Source organism: Microchirus variegatus (genome assembly GCF_963457635.1).
Source record: "Microchirus variegatus genome assembly, chromosome: 6".
Taxonomy (NCBI): Eukaryota; Metazoa; Chordata; class Actinopteri; order Pleuronectiformes; family Soleidae; genus Microchirus; species Microchirus variegatus.
In genome coordinates, this window is record NC_139807.1 from 7,815,555 (window position 1) to 7,835,069 (window position 19,515).

At 41.0% G+C, this 19,515-nt stretch overlaps 1 protein-coding gene across 2 annotated transcripts in view; it reads right to left on the bottom strand.

Moving 5' to 3' along the window:
• LOC310929073 (teneurin-3) overlaps positions 1-19,515 on the bottom strand; it is a gene marked incomplete at both ends in the record, with an annotated part of 158,391 nt that overhangs the window by 22,253 nt on the left and 116,623 nt on the right. Inside the window, 3 exons of one of the 2 annotated variants that reach the window (XM_083891778.1) lie at positions 2,585-2,605; positions 5,867-6,116; positions 17,954-18,097. In XM_083891778.1, coding sequence (XP_083747904.1) covers positions 2,585-2,605; positions 5,867-6,116; positions 17,954-18,097 — 415 coding nt within the window. The remainder of the gene's footprint in view (positions 1-2,584; positions 2,606-5,866; positions 6,117-17,953; positions 18,098-19,515) is intronic. The other variant, XM_083891777.1, reaches the window with a different exon arrangement.

Sequence of the window (19,515 nt, forward strand, 5' to 3'; positions counted from 1 at the left end):
CTTTGAAACAAATTCAAAAGTGACAAACTATTGAATTAACCTTTTCTATTAAGGCAGCGTTGATGCATAGCAGGTGATTAAGTGTCATTAAAGAGCTCAAAACAGAGGCTGTTAATATGAAAAACAGCCCGCTTTACAGTGCAGTCGTAAACATGGCTTCTCTGGTTGCACTCCAGCTTAATGGTACCTCAGTCGATACTGGTTGGCTTTGGAAGTAGGATAATGTGACGGCAAAATAAATGTGGCAATGAAACATCTTTGTAAAATGATGAAGATGGAGTCGTAAAAACCTGACAGCCTTTATGAGTCAAAGTAAATGCCCCCAAAAATAGATGAATGCAAACAAGTTCCTCGAGAGAACGTGCGTCGCGCGAAGACGCACACGAGTAACTCTCTTTCTTTTACAGTCGACCTGCAGGGGGTGGACGCCATAAATGGAACACCTGTGCGAGATTATGCACTCTCGTAAAACAGCTCCGCAATAAATAAAACCTTTGTGAAGCTCCTGATGTTAAGTAAGTTGCGCAGTAATTTTTATGGGAAGCTTTAAGGTGCCTTGCCACCTGATATTTTATTTATCTGTTTTGGCAGCTCTTTGGCAGATTCCACGAGAACTTAACCGCCTTTTGACCAACAGATCAAGAGGTGAGTGGAGTGCTTTTTTCCATCACTTTTCACAGCCTTTTATTGAGTGGTTGTAAAACTGTATACATTTCATATTTATCTTATTTTCTGTTTGGGATTTTGCAGAATTGCACATTTTGGCAGAAACTGAATATGCTACTCGTGACTATGTTTGCATGGTGAACAAAGACTTTAAAATAAAAATACTACTACTATCCTTACTACTATTTTATTTTATTACATTACTACACTCTTAGAAATAAGGGTTCCAAAAGGGTTCTTCTATAAGGGCTGAGGTTCTACCTGGAACCATTTGCTTCCCGAAGAAAGGGTTTTTCAAGGGTTCTTGGTAACACTGATGGTTCCAGTAAGAACCATTTTGATCCAGAGAACTCTTTAAATAAAGGATTTTAAAAAGGTTCTTGGTGGAACCCTCCAAAAGGGTTCAAAGGTTCCACCTGGAGTCAAAAAGGTTTCTCCTATGAGGACAAGCCGAAGAACCTTATATGGTTCTATTTAGCACTTTTATTTCTGAGAGTGTACGCAAATTAAGAACTCTAGTAGTAGGAAATAGCAGAGCGAGTTGATGCATGATCGCTTCCCATTCTACTTACTCTATTATCATGCATCCTAATGAATGTAAACATACTTTAATAATATTCTGAAAAGTTTCATTATAACTCTTCCAGGCTCTGGCCCAGAAAGGTTGCTTTATGGGTAATCAGAGGACCCCAACCCTTTACACCTAACAGTTGTACAGTTTGAGGTATTGTTGGTAGTCCATAATGCCAAGATTAAGATATTGTCGAACTACAAGAAACCTCCCAAATTTATGTGCTTCCATTGGACAGAGGCACACAAACAAATAAAACTGTTGTTGCCTTTTAGCACTAATCCATGTAGGATTCACTTAAAATAAAATACGGGCGCAGGCATAAGTCACACGGACTGCCAATGACACGACAAGTTGCGGTCGTCTATCCTGCATCAGCAGACCTGTACGGACGTTAAGAGGAAAATAAAAGCAAAGTTTCTCTCTGCGACAAATCATTGTGCACTTCAACTGCAGTGGGCAGGCTTTATTTTCTCAGGGGGTCAATTAGGCTTACAGAGCTTACAAGGAAATACTGATACAGGCACTAATCAAAGCTACGCTGCACCTGCAGCTAGATGTCAGTGAATGGGAGCCGTGTAGTAAAGGAGGGAGTGTGTGTGTGTGTGTGTGGGGGAGCTACTGTGACATTCATGAAACAATTCAGCCAAATTGATGTTGATTTTAAATTCATGCGACACAAATGTATCAATATCACGTCATTTTGTTGTCGCACCGCGGCGACCGCACCTTGATTGCCAGCTTAATAAATTCATCCCAGTTTACTCTGCGCTGCACCTTCGGGCACTTACGGTCAAGTTAATCACCAGGACAACCCGAGTGCCAACAATCTGCATCGTCACTCGATGCGCCGCCGCCGTTGTCTTAATCATGAATACAAAGCAGTTGTGGAAGCCCCTGCGGATAAGAACATCTGCTGAACCCCCCATTACTTGAAATGTAATTAGAAGCTTCACGACGGTAATGCTAATTGCGCCGCTGCTGTGCCGGACTGCATTGAAATGTATACAGCGACGCCGCGGTAGAGTATGTTTACATTAACATCTCGCTTTTATGCAATGTTTAATTTTTCAAATCTGTTCCACTGCATGTCGCAGCATTCTGTCAGTAATCACGGCGCACAGATGCAACACTGTGAAAGACGATACTCTGCCACAGCATTCAGACGTAATCAACCTGTAATTGGTTTGTTATAATTACACGTGCTAATCACTGGTGCCAAAAGGTGAATGTGAAAGGGAGAGTTACTCGTGTATTTATGGAGCAGATGATAAGGATGATGATGTATATAAAGCAGCAGGAAAAAAAAACCAAAAAAAAAAACATGCACTAAAAAAACACACCTACCTGTGTCTAAAGTCTTTATTTCTATGACAGGGTCAGGAAGGAAGCATGGAAAGAGAAGAAGAATCAGGATAAAGACATTTTGCATCATGTAAAATGGATACTTTTCATGAACTTTTAAGAACCAATCACTCTGTCTTTAAACTGCTTTGGCAACCTTCTTTTTCTCCACATGACAATGATAAGCTCTCCTAAGAATGAAGCCAAAAATGTACGGATCGCCCCCTGGTGGCTGGCTGCAGTGTCTTTCCTATACCTATAGACTATGTACAAACAATGGGCATAGTCTTCCGGTATAAGCGAAGCAGTGGTAGGAGTTTTGTGCAGTCTTGAGGAAAATTAACCGAGTCATTATAGGGAAAATAGATAATAAAACATGACACATGTAGGTGGACACCAGTCAAAATCACACGTCTCAACAGGATTAAGTTTAGCAGCCAGAAGACTGTCCCTTTTTATATCTATTTAGTCTATTTTAGTCTATGCATAACTGCATAAACCACCTCCTCCTGATTTCTCTGCACACAATTTCTGCAGCTAAAGATCCCTAAATCAAAACAATAACAAAAGACTTTGATGACAGCATGGGATCATGGGAATTGTTGTCTTCCCACCAGTGCCAGTGAAAATCTGTCAATGTGACTCAATAGGGTTTCGCCCCGTAGGTTTAGAAGTCCATTAACCTGAATACAACTCCGTATTTCTATGGATTTAAAGAGTAGTGGAAATGCCTTTGCACCGAGTTATCCTACACATGAGAACTAAATAAACCGTATGTGTGATGCTATACAAAAATGTTGTGAAACATCACGATTGACAGCTCAGAGAGACTTGGAGGTTGGCGGAGCGTGACCTCGTCTTGTTCCTCAGAGCGTCTGGGGGTAGGAAAAATACAAACAAACTGAGAAAGACAAAATCTCCCCCCTTGAAGAGTAAACACATCCTCTCGAGAAAGTCAATCCAGAGAAAGTGGAGAGTTGGGACTGTGGCCGAGAGACGCAAACCACAGAGAGGAAAAAAAAAAAAAAAAATATTCCACTTCCAATCTCTATAAAAACCTCATTCTGCATTACCACTGCTCTCCTCAATTTGACCACTCATATTGAAGTATTGATTCTGCTGTTGTTACATTCCCCATTCCTAAAACGTGGACTTTACACTCACGGCAGTTGATCGAGGTTTCGCCGAGACGTCGCGCAAATATAAAACAAATGAGGCATATAGTGTATTTTTGTAAAGAAAGCAGGACTTCTTCTTCCCTAATGCACCAGTTTAGGTCTGTATTGCTTTCTAAAAATGTGAGCCTAAATTTAATTTGGAGAACACAAACAAGTCTTCATCGTAGTGTTTTTATGCATCTCTCCTTGTAAACAAAGAAAAATAGGTGCTCGGGGACAGAAAACATTTCTTAAACCATTATTTATCAGGGAAAGTGTTGCTGAGCATGCATGCTCCTTAGCGGCGGCGGCGGCGGCGGCGTCCTGTTTTCCACTCATGCTGATGTAATCTTTCCGATGCAGGAGCGGCTGTGCACACTGTGCAGGTACATTAGCAGGTTATTGAGAAAAAGATGGAGGTGCTTCTTTTTTCTTTCTTTCTCTCAATCAGTGACTCAGTGCACATCCATTACTGTAATCTTAACACTAACTCGCACGCCGCTCGCTGTGCAGCCACCCGCTACGTCGACGGCGTGACGACTTTGTGTACTTCGGAGGCAGCCTTCATATGTTTGTCATCGATGCTTCTGGTGTAGGATGAGAGCGAAATGTACATTTAATCAACACCTGCTACTTTGAAACAAGCCAACTGGCCGAGTCAGAGTCATTGCTGAGAGAAGCCAAGTTGGCATGAGGGTGTAAATCATCCCAATTACACGCTGAAGACAGGATGTCTTTCCTAATTATGGAGATGGATGGGGAAAGGATTTCAGATTTCTATGGGAAGAATAAAGATGTGTGCGAACGGGAAGTAAAGATGAGGTTGTTGGCGCTAATGTTAACATTAACTGTATGTATGCACACACCATGTTATCATAATTTATGTAAAAAGAAAAGCAGTAGAAAACATCCTAAAAAGCCTTTGCACATCAATGTCACTGCAGATTAATGTTGATATTCTTACTATTCATACATCAGGCATGACAAATAACAAAAACCTTGTAGATTTTTTTTTCTTTCTTTCTTGTAATTTGAACCAAGAAAGAAAAAAGAAAACTGTGTCACAGGAAGGAACGTAGAGTCAGCATAATAGCGAGAATGAGCGAGTGCATAGTAATTTCACTTGATAAAAAGGCAAAAGAAAAGAATAACACTGAGGAGAGGAGAGGTTGCTCGGTTCAGGAGCTTAAACTTCACCAATTTACCACAACGGGCCCAACTTTAGGATGTCTGTCACACAGTTTGCAGATGTAGCCTTCCCTACACTAGAGGATAATTATCTGGACCCAATTTTAACATCATAGGATATGCATCAGAGTCTTCCTGATTTCATATAATCAAGTACTAAAGGTGCCACATGTAAGAATGTGGCCAAAAATGGTTACTACAATCAAATTCAAAATACAGAGGTCTTTTAGGTTTAGTTTTCTGACGTAACTGGCAAACCGTGGTTGCTCGGCAGCTGAGACTCTACTGACTGCAATTATTGGTAGATGGCGGTAGGTGGCGCCACATGCCAAAACATGATTTGCAGTCTGCAAAATGTTTTTTTTTAATGCAAATATTTTGGCTGTACTGTTGTTATTGGTGAGTTCAGTTTGTTATATGAACATTATTCCTGAGTCTCTGTGACATATTAGGAGAATTTTTATGCCCAGTTGCTTTAGATGTATTACATAATGCGCCTTTAAACATGTTTGATATTTACGACTGGACTGAATTTACGACTGGGGGGCGTGAGCAGAAGCTCGCATTAACCGTAACTTGTATAAGCCAAGTGTATTCCGTTTTCTCAGCCATGACTTTATCCACAGTTTTTTTCTTGCATTCCTCAGCACAAAACATCGCACAGGCAACACGAGATTCAGTGAGATCCTAAATCTCCCCTGGAAAATCCTCTAGTGTGGGGCAGGCTTTAGTGTTTTAATGTCATGAGGTCAAAACACACTTTCTTTCTGGTTAGATGTGAACCTGCCAGAAATGACAATTGACCTAGTTTTAAATAAAGCCACAATACCACCCAGATATGGGTTCAACATCCAAAAAAACATGTCTGAAGGCATATTAGGTCAAAAAAACACCAGTTAAGACACATTTAAAAGATAAAAAAACAGGGTGTCACACTTACCTGAGCTCCATTATACTTGTGACATTGCCAGTTGGGAAGATGCGGCGGATGTAGTTGAAATCTCCCACATACAGACTTCCATCGATGCCCCATGCCAGAGCCACCGGCGCCAGCAGCTTGTTGCCTTGGGCCTGTCCGTTACAGCTGGGGCACGAGATGCTCCTGCGCCGCCCGTTCCCCATGACGGTGGCGATGACAGGAGGCTGGAGAGAGATGAACTGGTTCTCCCCGCTGCCTTTGTAGAGAATACCTGCGAGACAGTGGTTCGGTTACTCGCAGGTGCGGAAGCGCGGCGTATTTGTGTCACTGCTCACGGATAATGGGCTCATTATTTATCCCTTTCTTAAACTCAGAGTCTCTTGAGATGCATAAAAGATGGATGCGGAGAGAACGGGGGGGGAACACAAAATGGTCGACAGTCGATTTAAAAAAAATATATATAACGCGACAAAGGAAAGGTTTGACATTTTCGGGGTTCGACACTGATTTGCTTTCTCGAAGCGTCAAGGGAGAGAAAATCAATACCACTCTCTCGTGTCTGTGTGTCAAGAATGCAGCTGGAGTCAGGTGGTGATTAGCGTAGCTTAGCCTTGCTTTGCTTAACATACAAGCAATTTCTTTAGGCAAAATAAAAAAAGTTTATTTTCACAAAAGAACAAGAAGGACATGAAATGAACACAATACTTATCACTGTTATACCTTTGTAACGTGTAAAGCAAAGTTATTTTTCATCATTTTCTAGCTAACACTAGCACTCATCTTCCATGAGTTAGCATAGCTGTACACTGATTTGCTTTCTCGTAGCGTCAAGGGAGAGAAAATCAATACCACTCTCTCGTGTCTGTGTGTCAAGAATGCAGCTGGAGTCAGGTGGTGATTAGCGTAGCTTAGCTTAGCCTTGCTTAACATACAAGCAATTTCTTTAAGCAAATTAAAAATAAGTTTATTTTCACAAAAGAACAACAAGGACATGAAATGAACACAAAACTTATCACTGTTATACCTTTGTAACCTGTTAAGTATTTCTCATCATTTCCAGCTAACACTAGCACACACATTCATCTTCCACGAGTTAGCATAGCTGTTAGCCTGACTGTTTTTTGTTTTTGTTTTTTTTAAGCTTTTTACAACTTGGTCGGTACTCTTTTTAGTCTTTTTATTGATTAATTTTTTGCTTCATTTTATCAGCCATTTAAAAAGCCTCCACTCGCAGTTTGTGTTGAACAGAAAACATTAGCATTAGCAACAGTAATATTCTTTCCATTGTGTAAAATCCACAGGGAGAGAAACTACTGGCAATGGGAATAATATCTATCACTTTTGTTTTCAGTGGGTTAACCCAGGTTAAAAAAAAATCCCTGTTGTAAATTTAGTGTGAAAGAGGTTTTAGTTTAGTAATTGTAATATTAATGCAATACGGAAACAAAATTAAACAAGTTCAAGACATTAATTTGGCCCGGAGAGGAAAACATTTCATCATAACAAAAGAAATAATGAATGTGTGCGCTGTGTTTATGAAACCATTTCAGCGTGTTTGTAATGATTTAAAGATTCAAATGGTGCAGAGAGTAGTTGGCAACAAGAAGACTATAAATTTAACTGTCATGCCTTAATAATTCAATCCAGCACATTATTATAGAACCACTTCCGTGTGTTCGAGGGAAGCGATATATTATCTCAAATAATGTTCCCTTTTTCTTGACAGTTGTTCCCGGGTGAAGTGGTAAAGCTAAATATGCTGCAGTCTACCTCGACATTATGCTGCATTTTTGGGTGGGGGATTGGGGGGGGGGGGTGGTGTGTGTGCACTCTTCAAAGCAGGAGAAACACATCAAACAGGAAGAAGTACTTGCTAGAAGCGCTTAATTATTCACATCCAAAAACCTGTTTGAGTTCACACTGCCTCTGTCCTAATTAGCAGATCTGTGACACCGCTGAACGGCCACATAATGTTGCTCTCCCACGGCGTGATCCCACAAACACCCCCCCCCCACCCCCCACCCCACACCGCCATAACCGTCCACCACGCATGTGAAATCGAGCGTGCAGCCGTGCCGCTTGTCCCCCTCCCTGATTAGTTCCTCTCATTGATTTAATTGATCGAAGGGCAAATTCAAATGAAGCCACAGTCTGGCAAGACCCTTGACAGGAACGCTCTGACCAATCCGTCTTTTGTATCCAAGAGCGTTACACAAGAGCCTCTAACAAAGACAAATAGGTCCGGGGGACAGCTTTATGTGTGACGCCATCAAATGTGCGACCTTGAGGACTTTAATTGAAATGTGATCCATGCGTTTGCTCAATGAATGAAACGCACCGTGTGATGAAAACTCTCAGCTGAGCCGCGCCGACAAACAAAGCCGCCAAACAACAAATACGCCGTGTAAACCGACTCCATTTTTTAATTGCTGTTTGTGTAATAGCTTATTAACATTTGCAACAAAAAAAAAGAAAAAAAAAAGACAAAGCTGTTTTAATATCAAAAAGACTAATGCAGTATGTGGGACGTAGATCAGTTGCAGCAGTGCAGACATCTAGCATTTTGGCAGACGTTCAGCGAAGGAAAAAAAAACACAACACTCATTTTCTGAGGTCATTCTGGCAACATGCCGTGGTCCTCTCTGTTTACACTTCCCTCACAGTTTACTGTACACTCAAGCCTTACCATAGGCTATTAGACAACAAAATGGAATGGAATTAATGCACCAATCAATAATCTACCCCCGCGTTGATTCCACATTTAGTACGGACACTCTACTCCTTCAGTTGGATTTTCTTACACATACACACTTGTGTGGAGCAGCTGTGGAGCGAGTGAGCACATTTTTTTTTTTCTTCCCCTCAAGGACACATGGCCTCGACACATAACTGCTGATGATCGTTGCGAGGATCAAGCTTCTTGGGCGAGGACTTTGGTTTCAGACGACACCCAGCGCCCGAGACTCCTGACGGTGTGCAAACTAAAATGCATTTAAAGACGTTTATACATAATTTATAAACTCACCTCACTCTGCTCGGGAGTTTTAATGGAATCTATAAAACTGTAAATAAAACTTCCCTGAAAACAAAATACTTTTTTTTCTTTTCAAAACTGGCAAAGTAATTTTTTTTTTTTTTTTGCTGCACAGAGTGAAACAAGCCAATGCTCCCTTCAACAGACTTTGCAGAGGAGACACCAAGTAAAAGTGTGGCAGCTGAACGGATCAACAATTAGGGAACGTGTCTGTACGTTGATTAGTAAATTAATGTGGAGGCGTGTTTCGAGTTTCTGGAAAGTTCACCGTTTTGCTTGAAAATCTGTTGTCTCTCCCTCTCGCTCCAAGATAACACAGATAACGATTCATTCAACACACACTATAATGTACTATAACTGCATGCCGCGTACAGTCAGACTCTTGACAGTAGAAGGTAATTTGCCAACTAATAAAAGAAAGACATTGAACACTGAATAGAAATGTGAGCATTTCTATCAGAGAATGAAGCAGAAAATATGAAGCTTGAATAGGTTGTCCTTACACGAGGAGAAAAGAGTGGACGCGAGTGTTGCGATGGCATAATTCGCATACCTACTTCCTGTGTAGAAAACTTAATTTCAGCACCGACCGAGGACGATTTCACTTCCTCCTCTGAAAAATATGCAGATTCCCTCATTGGCGACTGTTTGTTCAATTGATTCCTTTCTCTGAATCACGACAGAAGGTGATGATTTCTTTTGATAAAAGGCTAATTTGAGTCATGTAGTGGGAGAAAGAAAAAAAGAAAATACTTTAACGCCGACATCACAGCTTCCCTGATGATTAATGGTACAAATGCAAGGCTGAGACTCAACATGTGAAAAAAAAAAAAAAAAAACTGCAGCGCCCTGAGCAATGTCACCTTGGTGACACATTGAGAGTACAGAGATTGGTAGAGGAGGAGCGCGAGTGTCTTAATTGCACCCCGTCCTTCTTTGTTCTCCCGCGCCGTGTCACTCTCCCAGCAACCACACAGGTTCTTCGCTGATTCTCCATGATAGAGGCTAAGTGGGCAGGAAACACGACTCTTTAAAATGCAGCATGTGTGTGTGTGTGTGTGTGTGTGTGAACACATGTACGGTAAACACACTCTCAGAGACCCTGGCTTTCTGAACTCGAGCCGTTTCCAACAGGAATCTGTCATGTCACGCGAGATAGAGACGAGCTGCAGATGTCCAGCCGAAGACATGTCCGAAGCGCAGATACCGGCAATTTGCCTTATCTGGTTTGACAGGCTCTGGACTGTGGCGGTACAGAGAAGGCGGAGAAGTCTCCGGCCACAAGCGATGAGAGGAGGGAACCCTTAGATGTTCGACGCGAAAGGAAAATAAAGCGCACGACACAACACAACGCGGGAGCGATAGCAAACATCTGGAGCTCAACTTGTGAGCATCTGCAGTACTTGGGAACATGTTGAATGAAGGCATTAGTCAAGGTTTACAGCGTTAAAGAATCAATAGCGGAGCAGCAGTGAGGGCAAGCAGTGATATTTGGATTCATCTTCATGCCGACCGAGGATATCGAACTGCATTCGTTGCCCAAAAAGCCCACATGGGCCATAAATCTCAAATGTCAAAAAGTGGCAGTATGCAAGACTGAATTATTCAGTTCGGACCGAGAGAAAATGCGAGCAGATAAAACCAAGCGCTTTCGCACAAACTATGTAGTAAAAATGGAAATGTGTGCAGGGAAACACAGTTAAGATTACAGATCGGGGCGATGAAACTTCAATATGAACATAACCGAGCGCACAAAAGTCAGTGCCAAAACAATTTCACAGACTTATGACAGACATACACTGTGGTTTGGACACAAAGATGACCGACATTTGATGGCATCTTTGGTCTTGGCAACAAAACACTGCGAGAGCGGTTCAGAGATAGCGGCTGTCGCAGCTTTGTGGCCACAGACCAGGGACAAAAGCCTGACAGTGTCACATATTTAAAATGAGTTTTTTCCACTGATGTCAATCAGATCTGATTTTTGTTATGTTTTTTTTGTTGTAGAAACACAATCTGACTCGTGCCACTTTTGTCTTGCAGTCGTAATAAAACGTGTGGACTTTTTATCGAAAGCCATGTGTACATGCACTGGGCAACTTCGCTTAATCAGTTAGAACACGTGTCAAACTCAAGGCCCGGGGGCCAGATGTGGCCTGCCACATCATTTCATGTGGCCCGCGAGGTCTATGCTGCTTTAAAGGGACAATATGTAGTATTTATGGGTATATATTACCCAAAATCCACTTTTGTATACATATTATGTGCTCCTGCATTGTCTAGTCGCTGTATAATATTCTTTATATCATTTCCCTCACCTCACAAACCTCATCTGCTGACACGGAGAAAGACGACTAGGACGACATTTGACCGGCTGAGGATACCATAGCACTCAGGGAAGGGAGGGGGTGAGCAGAGCAGCAGATCTTTGTTGTAAATTTCAGCCTCTCCTCTAGATGTCACTATAAACTACTTACTTCCCCTTTAAGGCACCATAAACTACCATAAACTACATTTCCCACACATAGCGATTGTGTTACTAGTTTGCAGTGTATCATTGTATATGCATCATGCGATGAATGAAATTGAGATTGAAATATCCACTAATGATCCCAAAATGTCCAGGAAGAGAAAGATTGATGCAGATGGAAGGCAGTTTCAAGAAAGATGGGAAGGCGAATGCATGTTTGCGCTTGTGTTATGAGGCGGTGTCGGTCGTCAAAGACTACAGTCTACGTCGGCATTTTGACACCAAACAAGGATCCCAGTATTCCAAAGTTAGCCTTCAAGAAAAAACAACACATTGTCAAAGAAGTAAAAGGCAAACTGTGATCGCAGCAGAATGTGTTCACAAAAGGCACAACCAAAAACGATGCAGCAGTGAAAGCTAGTTTTATCGTGGCTGAAAAAAAATCACCAGTGCTTCAAAGTCTTTTTCTGAGGGTGCGTTCACATTTAGTTACATTTATTCTGTCTTACAGTTACATCTGGGCAACTATTATGCCGATGTGGCCCTGAGTGAAAATGAGTTTGACACCCCTGAGTTAGAAGATTAGAAAATGGTCTAAAACATCTGTAATAGTCCAGGGTTTGACATATCAGAGTTCATTTATTATTATTTACTGATTAGTAAAACCCTTGTTGTTTTACTAATAGTTGGATAACTGATGTTGGAGAATGATTTCTATCCCTAAAATGGTTGATATTAAAGTCCAACCCTCATTATTTAATAGTCCCAACGTGTTGCTCAAATCATCAATGAAGCTCTTTATGTCCGTCTCTGGTGGTCTATATATACATATATACAGCCATATTTCCTCTGATCCTCTATCTTTTTAATCATCTCTGACTCTACGTCCCTGAACAACATGAATAGAGTTATCCAATAACATTTCATATCTTCTGTGAGCCACATTCCTGTGAAAGCAACTAACTGTAAATCCATGTTTTAAGAGGAATAGATGGTGATAAGGGGAAAAAAAAAATAATTATTTAACTTTGTTAAAAGTGACATGCTGTAGGAATTAAATTGTGTTGGTGTAGCAATGACAAGAAAACCTAGATGGGGGAGTTTGACGAAAAGAGGTGAATATCAGGATCAAATTTCTTTTTTTATGATTCAAGCAACAATTCAAAAGCTTGATTCAGTCTCAGCTTAACCGCTTACAAACGCACCTGCAATACGCTTAATTCTTTTATGCTGACTTCACTCTGCTTTTTATCGCTGGTACAGTCGACGTCGTAGCCAAACTTTATTAGTTCCATGCTGCTTGTCATAAACTTTGAGAATTGCACAAACCTCGTTCTGCAGGCGCCTTCAGACAGCTTACTGTCTTTCACTTGAGCTAATAGGATTTTAGCATGAAACCCTTTTGGCAAATTGATTAAGCTCCTGTCAGACATGGCTAAATGAGACGGAACAACACAAGTTTGCCGAACTATTTTTGCCTATTTATTTTTTTATATAATTTTAATTTTGTCAGACTTTGCTATTTATTTTTTTTTGGGGGGGGGGGGGAGGTGTTGAACAGCCTTTGGGAGGCTACAGCATTTGCCTGACAAGGAAAAAAACCAAAAAAACTCTACGCCATCTGGTTGAGGATTTATTTCCGTCATCACTGTGTCCATGTAAAAGAACTTGATGAGTTTTCCCTGCATGATAATATCCAACTGACTGTGTGCCCGGTCACTTCCTGGTTTTCAATAAGCCAGACCCGGCTATTTCTGGTCAGCCAAAAAAGATGCAGAGATGATCTACGGTCGGTGTCTGCAGAATATTTAGCTGCAAATGATAGATTTTAGCTGAGGCTGCTGTTGTCCCCTTACAATGTAGACATTCAAACGTTAAATCCCTGACGACTAACTATTACAACTGCTACTAAAAGACAATCAAAACATTTTTGATCAGAGGTTTTAATCGCTAAAGTCCAAGTTTCCCCTTCAGCAACAACTGACCAGAAACTAAGGCTTATATTTGAGCAAAAGATGTAAGTGATGCTCCCTTTCATGTAGCCATTTTTTTATTTTTTTTTAAAAAGAACCCCAAAAACAGCCGTATATATGATGCATCATTTTAGCATATCACACATGCTGCATGTATTTGTTGATCAAAAACACATCTCACTGCTACAACTCCAGCAGCGATGCTGCCACAGCGAAGTCTTTAGAAATTGGGTGTGCTACGCTTTGAGACAGGTGGGATGAAACGCGGAGCGCGAACAGCAGTCAAGCTAGAGGCACATTTCTGTGTTCTTTTGCACACTTCACAAACTTCCTGTTCTGGATGCCTTGACAGATTGGGTTCGGCAATGGGCCCCTACAGTATGTCTGCTCCTTTAATGTTCAACAAAGACGCAGGACAAAGTACCGTCAAGGTCTGAACAAAGTAAAGGAAGACTCCTTTTTATTTTCTTCTTCTTCTTCTTCCAGAAACTGGTTCTCTGACAGTTTTTTTTCAACAAGCATATTTGACAAAAGGAAGTTTGTACAATCCCAGAGATGTGGCAGGACATTTACATGCACGATGCATGGATCATGCCAATTTTGTGCATGTGGATAGCTGTAAAAATAACACAATACAGATGTAGGCTGACGTCTCGGTGCACAAACATCGCTCGTGATAAAAACAGACTCCTCGTGAAACTCGATGGACCAGGCCATAAAGACACCGGGAGCCGGGCCAGATTTATACTCGCTGTCAGGCAGTTATAGAGAAGGTGGTGGAAGGCTCGAGAACATATGTAAACCCCTTCATAATGAACTTTTCTGCAGGTCAGTTCGGAAATTGTGACTGGACTTCATGTTCTCTAATTTGTTTTGATTGAGAGAATATATTCAAAGCGATTCAAATTCAATATCATTGCCGCCCGCGTGTGCATATAAAAGCACGCTGCTGCTCTCACGCACAATTAGCCCCGCAGACACTTGAATAGTTTGCTATTAAAGCAGTAAACCTCATTAACCTCCTCAACCTCAACCAGAACTACCGGTGGTGCCTCGCGAACGACTGAATCCCACACCGAGGTGAGACGTGCACCTCGCCAGGATTTTATAAATAAACTTTGTCTTTGTCGAAAGAAGGAAAAATAATTGAAATACCAATTTAAAGTTATTTATCCATCAGTTGCACAGAAGTGAAATGCATCAGTGACACAGTAATTACTGGCAAAAGCTTTTTACTGTGAGGCAGCTTTCGTGTCGATGCACACTGGGGTGTTCATCGCTGCTGAGGGCCAAAGTGTTGCCTGATAAAAGCTCACCCATGGCTGAGTTTACTGCAGCTGCTTCTTGAGACATTGACTTTTTTTTTTTTTTACAAAACACAGCAAAAGGGACCAAATCAGGGAAAAACCTGCATTGTGAATAACGCGACCTGTAGGTGCACAATACCATTCTTATGAGACAAAGCAAGTGCAAAGGCAAAAAATAGCTCACGCTTAAAGATGCATTAGGTTGTTTTATCTTCTGCGCTAATGATGGCATTAAGGAATATTTCATCATTTTGGACTTTTCATCTTCACGTTTAAACGAAACGGTTATATCTTCCTCAGAGGGACTGAGTTTGGTTCTTTATCTTTAACACATTTACATGATATTACACAAAAAGTAATTAGACTATTATTGTTTAGAGTGCAGCCCAAAACAGATTTTGTGAGCATATGTGATCAGAATATCATCTTCCTGAAACAACTGTCTAGTCTAGTCTAGTCTTCCACATGGATTTTTATGCTGTGGTTTACAGGCCACTCCTTGAAAAACAAGCAGTCTAAACAAAATATTATTGTTCCCATTCTTGATTTATTTGTACTTGGTTTTGAGGTTTTTTATTTTTCTGCTGGCGTTGAAGCCACGTTCTCCTAAAATATAGATTCATTTCATTTCTTCTGAACAGACGAATCCCCCCCAGATAGCTATCAGGCACTAATCTCCTCGTCTGCCCATGGTCTGCTGTTGTCTTCCATGCTTTGTTTATTTATTTTTTTTTAAACTACTATATTGTCTTCCACTGCGTCAATTGTTTACCGCACCTCCAATTACCTTCAGTCTCTCCAGATTTACGTCTCAGTCGCTCAGATAGCAGCGACAATGACGTTCGGATTGCACAGATCTGTAAAAATCCGATCAGAATCACATTCAAAACCAGCTGTATGTGGTTTGAATTTTTTTTTAAACTGTCCAGACTGTCAAAAATTGAGCTAGATAGATAGACTTTTGTATTAACTCTAATTTCTCAATGTCGGACGAACACAACCAGCACCTCTAAAGCTTCAGTCAGATCATCAGAGTACACACTGTTCCTTCTGCTGGCTGAAAACCATAAATAGTTGAAGAAGCCAGTAAAAAGAAGAATAAAACAGCAACAAAAATGAACTTCAGTGAAAGTTAGGCCAGTCATTTTTTTTCTGATGGACAAGGAAACCAACTTTATACTCTGTTCGCTTGGAAATGGATAAATCTCGATATGGAGACTCAAAATGGCGTGCGACATAGATACCACCAAATACTAACAAGCTGAAAGGGGAGCGCGTCACCCCGAGCAGAACAGAGTACGACACACTTCATTCAACAAATCTATCACCTGAAGAATCGCAAAGAAAAATTTGCCTGTAAGACCACTTAATCCATCCATCCATTTATCCACAAATGCCATGCAGCAACATACATTTTTACGCAAAATAGCCGAGACAAACAATAAATAGGCACCAAAGACGCAATCATTTGCCCATAAATCAATTCATCCATCCATCCATCCATCCGTCAAACATGCATTAGAATTAGCACAGACTAACAATAATTGGCCACAAAAACAAACGTGCAAGAAAATCCCCTGAAAACAACAACATCCAGTCTGGAAGTCCCAGCTGACAGCACAAGACAAATAACTCCGCTGAAGGCCATGACTGTAACCTCGACTATCCTCAAGATGAAAGGGACACAAATTGCGTTGGACAACTGGAACAACAATTGCGAGCTGGAGTGGGTTTCAAGTCAAAACAACGGCCTGGCAAACTGACAGTGCACACCACCCCGAGGCCTACTTCTTATAATTGCGGTCACATTACTGCCTGCGCGGTTAAAAATATAGCACTGAATTCTCCAGATTACAGTGTGACCTCCTCGTACAGTAACTCAGCAGTGACTCAGTGCTGCGTGCACATCGCAGTTTCATTATGCAGATTCCACTTTCTCACGTGTGTCTTCTTGCAACCAGCACGAAAAGAAATAGACACTCTCTTGTCCTTTTGTTGTACTTGGCGATTAAAGCACTTCTGGCCGATGACAGAGCAAGAAATTTAATTTGGTTTGTTGAATTAATGCGAGAATTAAACACGATGTCTGTTCATCAAAAGCTTTCATGAGCAGCCAACGGGCTGTCTTCCTGAAATAGCTGAGTGGTTTGGAATCGTGGCGAGCCCCGCGCCCTGGTGACTTACTCACTGATTTATTCCATCATTACCCTTCAAAACTCTCCTCTATTATCTCCAGATGGGATGACAAACCATAATTCATTCTGATTCAGATATTTATTAAGGTGACAAAAAAAACTGTCCCACTGTAATCCTAGGAGTCCACCTATCTCTGCTCCATATGCACACCCACACATTCTACGGAGGTTGACTGACTGATTGTTTTAGCCAATTAATCTGTGCTGATATATTTTACAATCTATTGGTATCGACCTTTGTTTCGATGTGACCGCTCTGCATGGACAGAGGTGATCCCAGACTCTGGGGGGGCCCAGGCAAAGAAGCTAATTGGGGCCCTTCACCTATCAGGCCCCACTCTTCTTCTCATTTTACTCCAGCAGGAGTAATAGCGAGAAACTCATTACTGCCACTCACAGGTCAGTGAGGCTCATGTGAGTTAGTGTGTTTTGAGAGGTGAGACCTTTTCTCAATGATCCTCACACCAGTCAGAAGGGGCCCATTAAGGGGGTTTTGTGGGGTTTTAAGAACGTCATGGATGTAATTGCAAAATATACCGTTAGGACCGGCACTCGGCCAAGCTGCATATTAGGAGGCTTTGTGATTGTCATTGAAAATGTAACCTTCGTCTTTGGGGCCCCAAGCATTTGCCTGATATTACTGTCCTGTTGGTGCATGGAAGCTTCTCAGTCACTGCTGCTATTGGGTAGTAACAAAAAAAATGGCTGTATTTGTATTTCATGGGCCACTTTCCCTGCATGTATATTTTATTCCAGAGATTAATAACAAAATTAACTGTTTGAAGAATCCATGCCGATGTGCAGGAGAGCTAGTGCAAGTTTATAGTATGTTGAGTTAAGAGACGCATTCAGTGAACCTTGTAAATTCTGCAAACTGACATGCAGGCCACTAAACTAATGCATGTTGCTGATGCATTCACGAAAGTGTGGAAATTCCATTATTTCCGCAGTCCATTAAACACATGTTGCTGCTGCCACCTTGTGGTAATAGATGCACAACTATTTGGGTCGTCATTAGATCATTGGAAAATGTGGAAATTGTTTTTATTTCGGAGGGTTTTCTCCTTTGGGAATGGAAGCTTTTTCATGGTTCAAATAAACAATAATAATAATAATAATATTTTCTTACCGTTCTGGATATCCAGTATGTGGTGTTTGTCTAACATCCATCCTCCCATGTTGGAGGCATCCAGTTCAAAGCCCTGCAACATCGCCGTCCTCTTCTCCCAGAGCACCACATCAAGGCAGGACTCGTATTCGTACCCCACCGACACTGAAAGTAACGACAGCAGAGGCTTACACTGAGCCCGGTTACGACATCCTTACCTGACACTTATTGCAGCAATGAGATTTGCGCTCTACGAGACATTCGGCACACGCCGTGGCTCTGTGTTCTATATATTCGCCGGTTCTTCTTTCTCGTTGACTCTGTAATTTTCTCCAGCTGGGATGATTTCAGAGGACCTGTGGGGTTTCTGTGTTTCACCTGCGCAGTTTGTATTTTATGTGGCCCCCATCTCATTTCTCTGTTTTATATTGTGTAAATGCAAATAAACCACGGTGCGTAACAGTGTGCAAAGTGGCATGACTTATTTAAACAATAAAAGCTCAGATGGAGAACATTATAGTAAAATATAATAAACACTTTGATATAGTTACAACCATAAGCCGTGAGAGAATCTTGTTTTACTGTCAGGGTCATGAAATTCTCTTCCGTAATGGGCCAGCTCCGGTGCTCTACCGCTCATCCGTCTTAACAAACTCAAACATCCTTTTTCCGACTTGTGTGCAAGTAAAAAAAAAAAAAAGCACAGTATACACAGTTTAGTCCTTAGGACGTCACCTGACCGATTTAAATGATTTAAGAAATCGGTAAGACATTTTTAATCAACTAAGATTTGATCTACAAGTCAGTAGTTTTTATTATGACTTAGTAGTAGTTCATTCAGTGTGCCGCAACTAAAATAGCATATAAGGGAAACACGGGAGTCAGCGAAAATGCAAAGGCCTTAAAAAGTAAAGTAAAAAGTAGTAACCGCAGTTTCAGGATTTCACACCGCTCACTTATTATTTATTTCACATGGCAATAAAAAGTCCCAGACTAAATAATCCAAAAAACACCATATTCTGTATTTATGTATGTATGTAAGACATGAAATGACACAATGAGGACTGCTGCTGGATCTGCACAGGAGAGCTACTGCAAGTTTATAGCATGTTGAGCCAAGAGATGCATTCAGTGAACATTGTAAATTACTTCTGGGCCTTTTCCGACTTGTGTGTAAAAATGTATGCAAGTAAAAAAATGTACAGTTTACACAGTTTAATCCTCTAGATGTCACCTGACCAATTTAAATGATTTAACAAATCGGTAAGACATTTTTAATCAACTAAGATTTGCTCTACATGTCAGTAGTTTTTATTATGACTTGGGTTCCACTGCCTTGTCGGTAACTAAAATAGCATATGAGGGAAACACAGAAGTCAGCGAAAATGCAAAGGCCTTAAAAAGTAAAGTAAAATGTAGTAACCACAGTTTCAGGATTTCACACTGCTCACTTATTATTTATTTCACATGGCAATAAAAAGTCCCAGACTAAATAAACCTCAGCTAAAATCAAGAAAACATAAAATCAATATTCAAAAGTTCAGCGCAGGTTCATTGCCTGAAGGTAGTGCAAGTATCCTGTG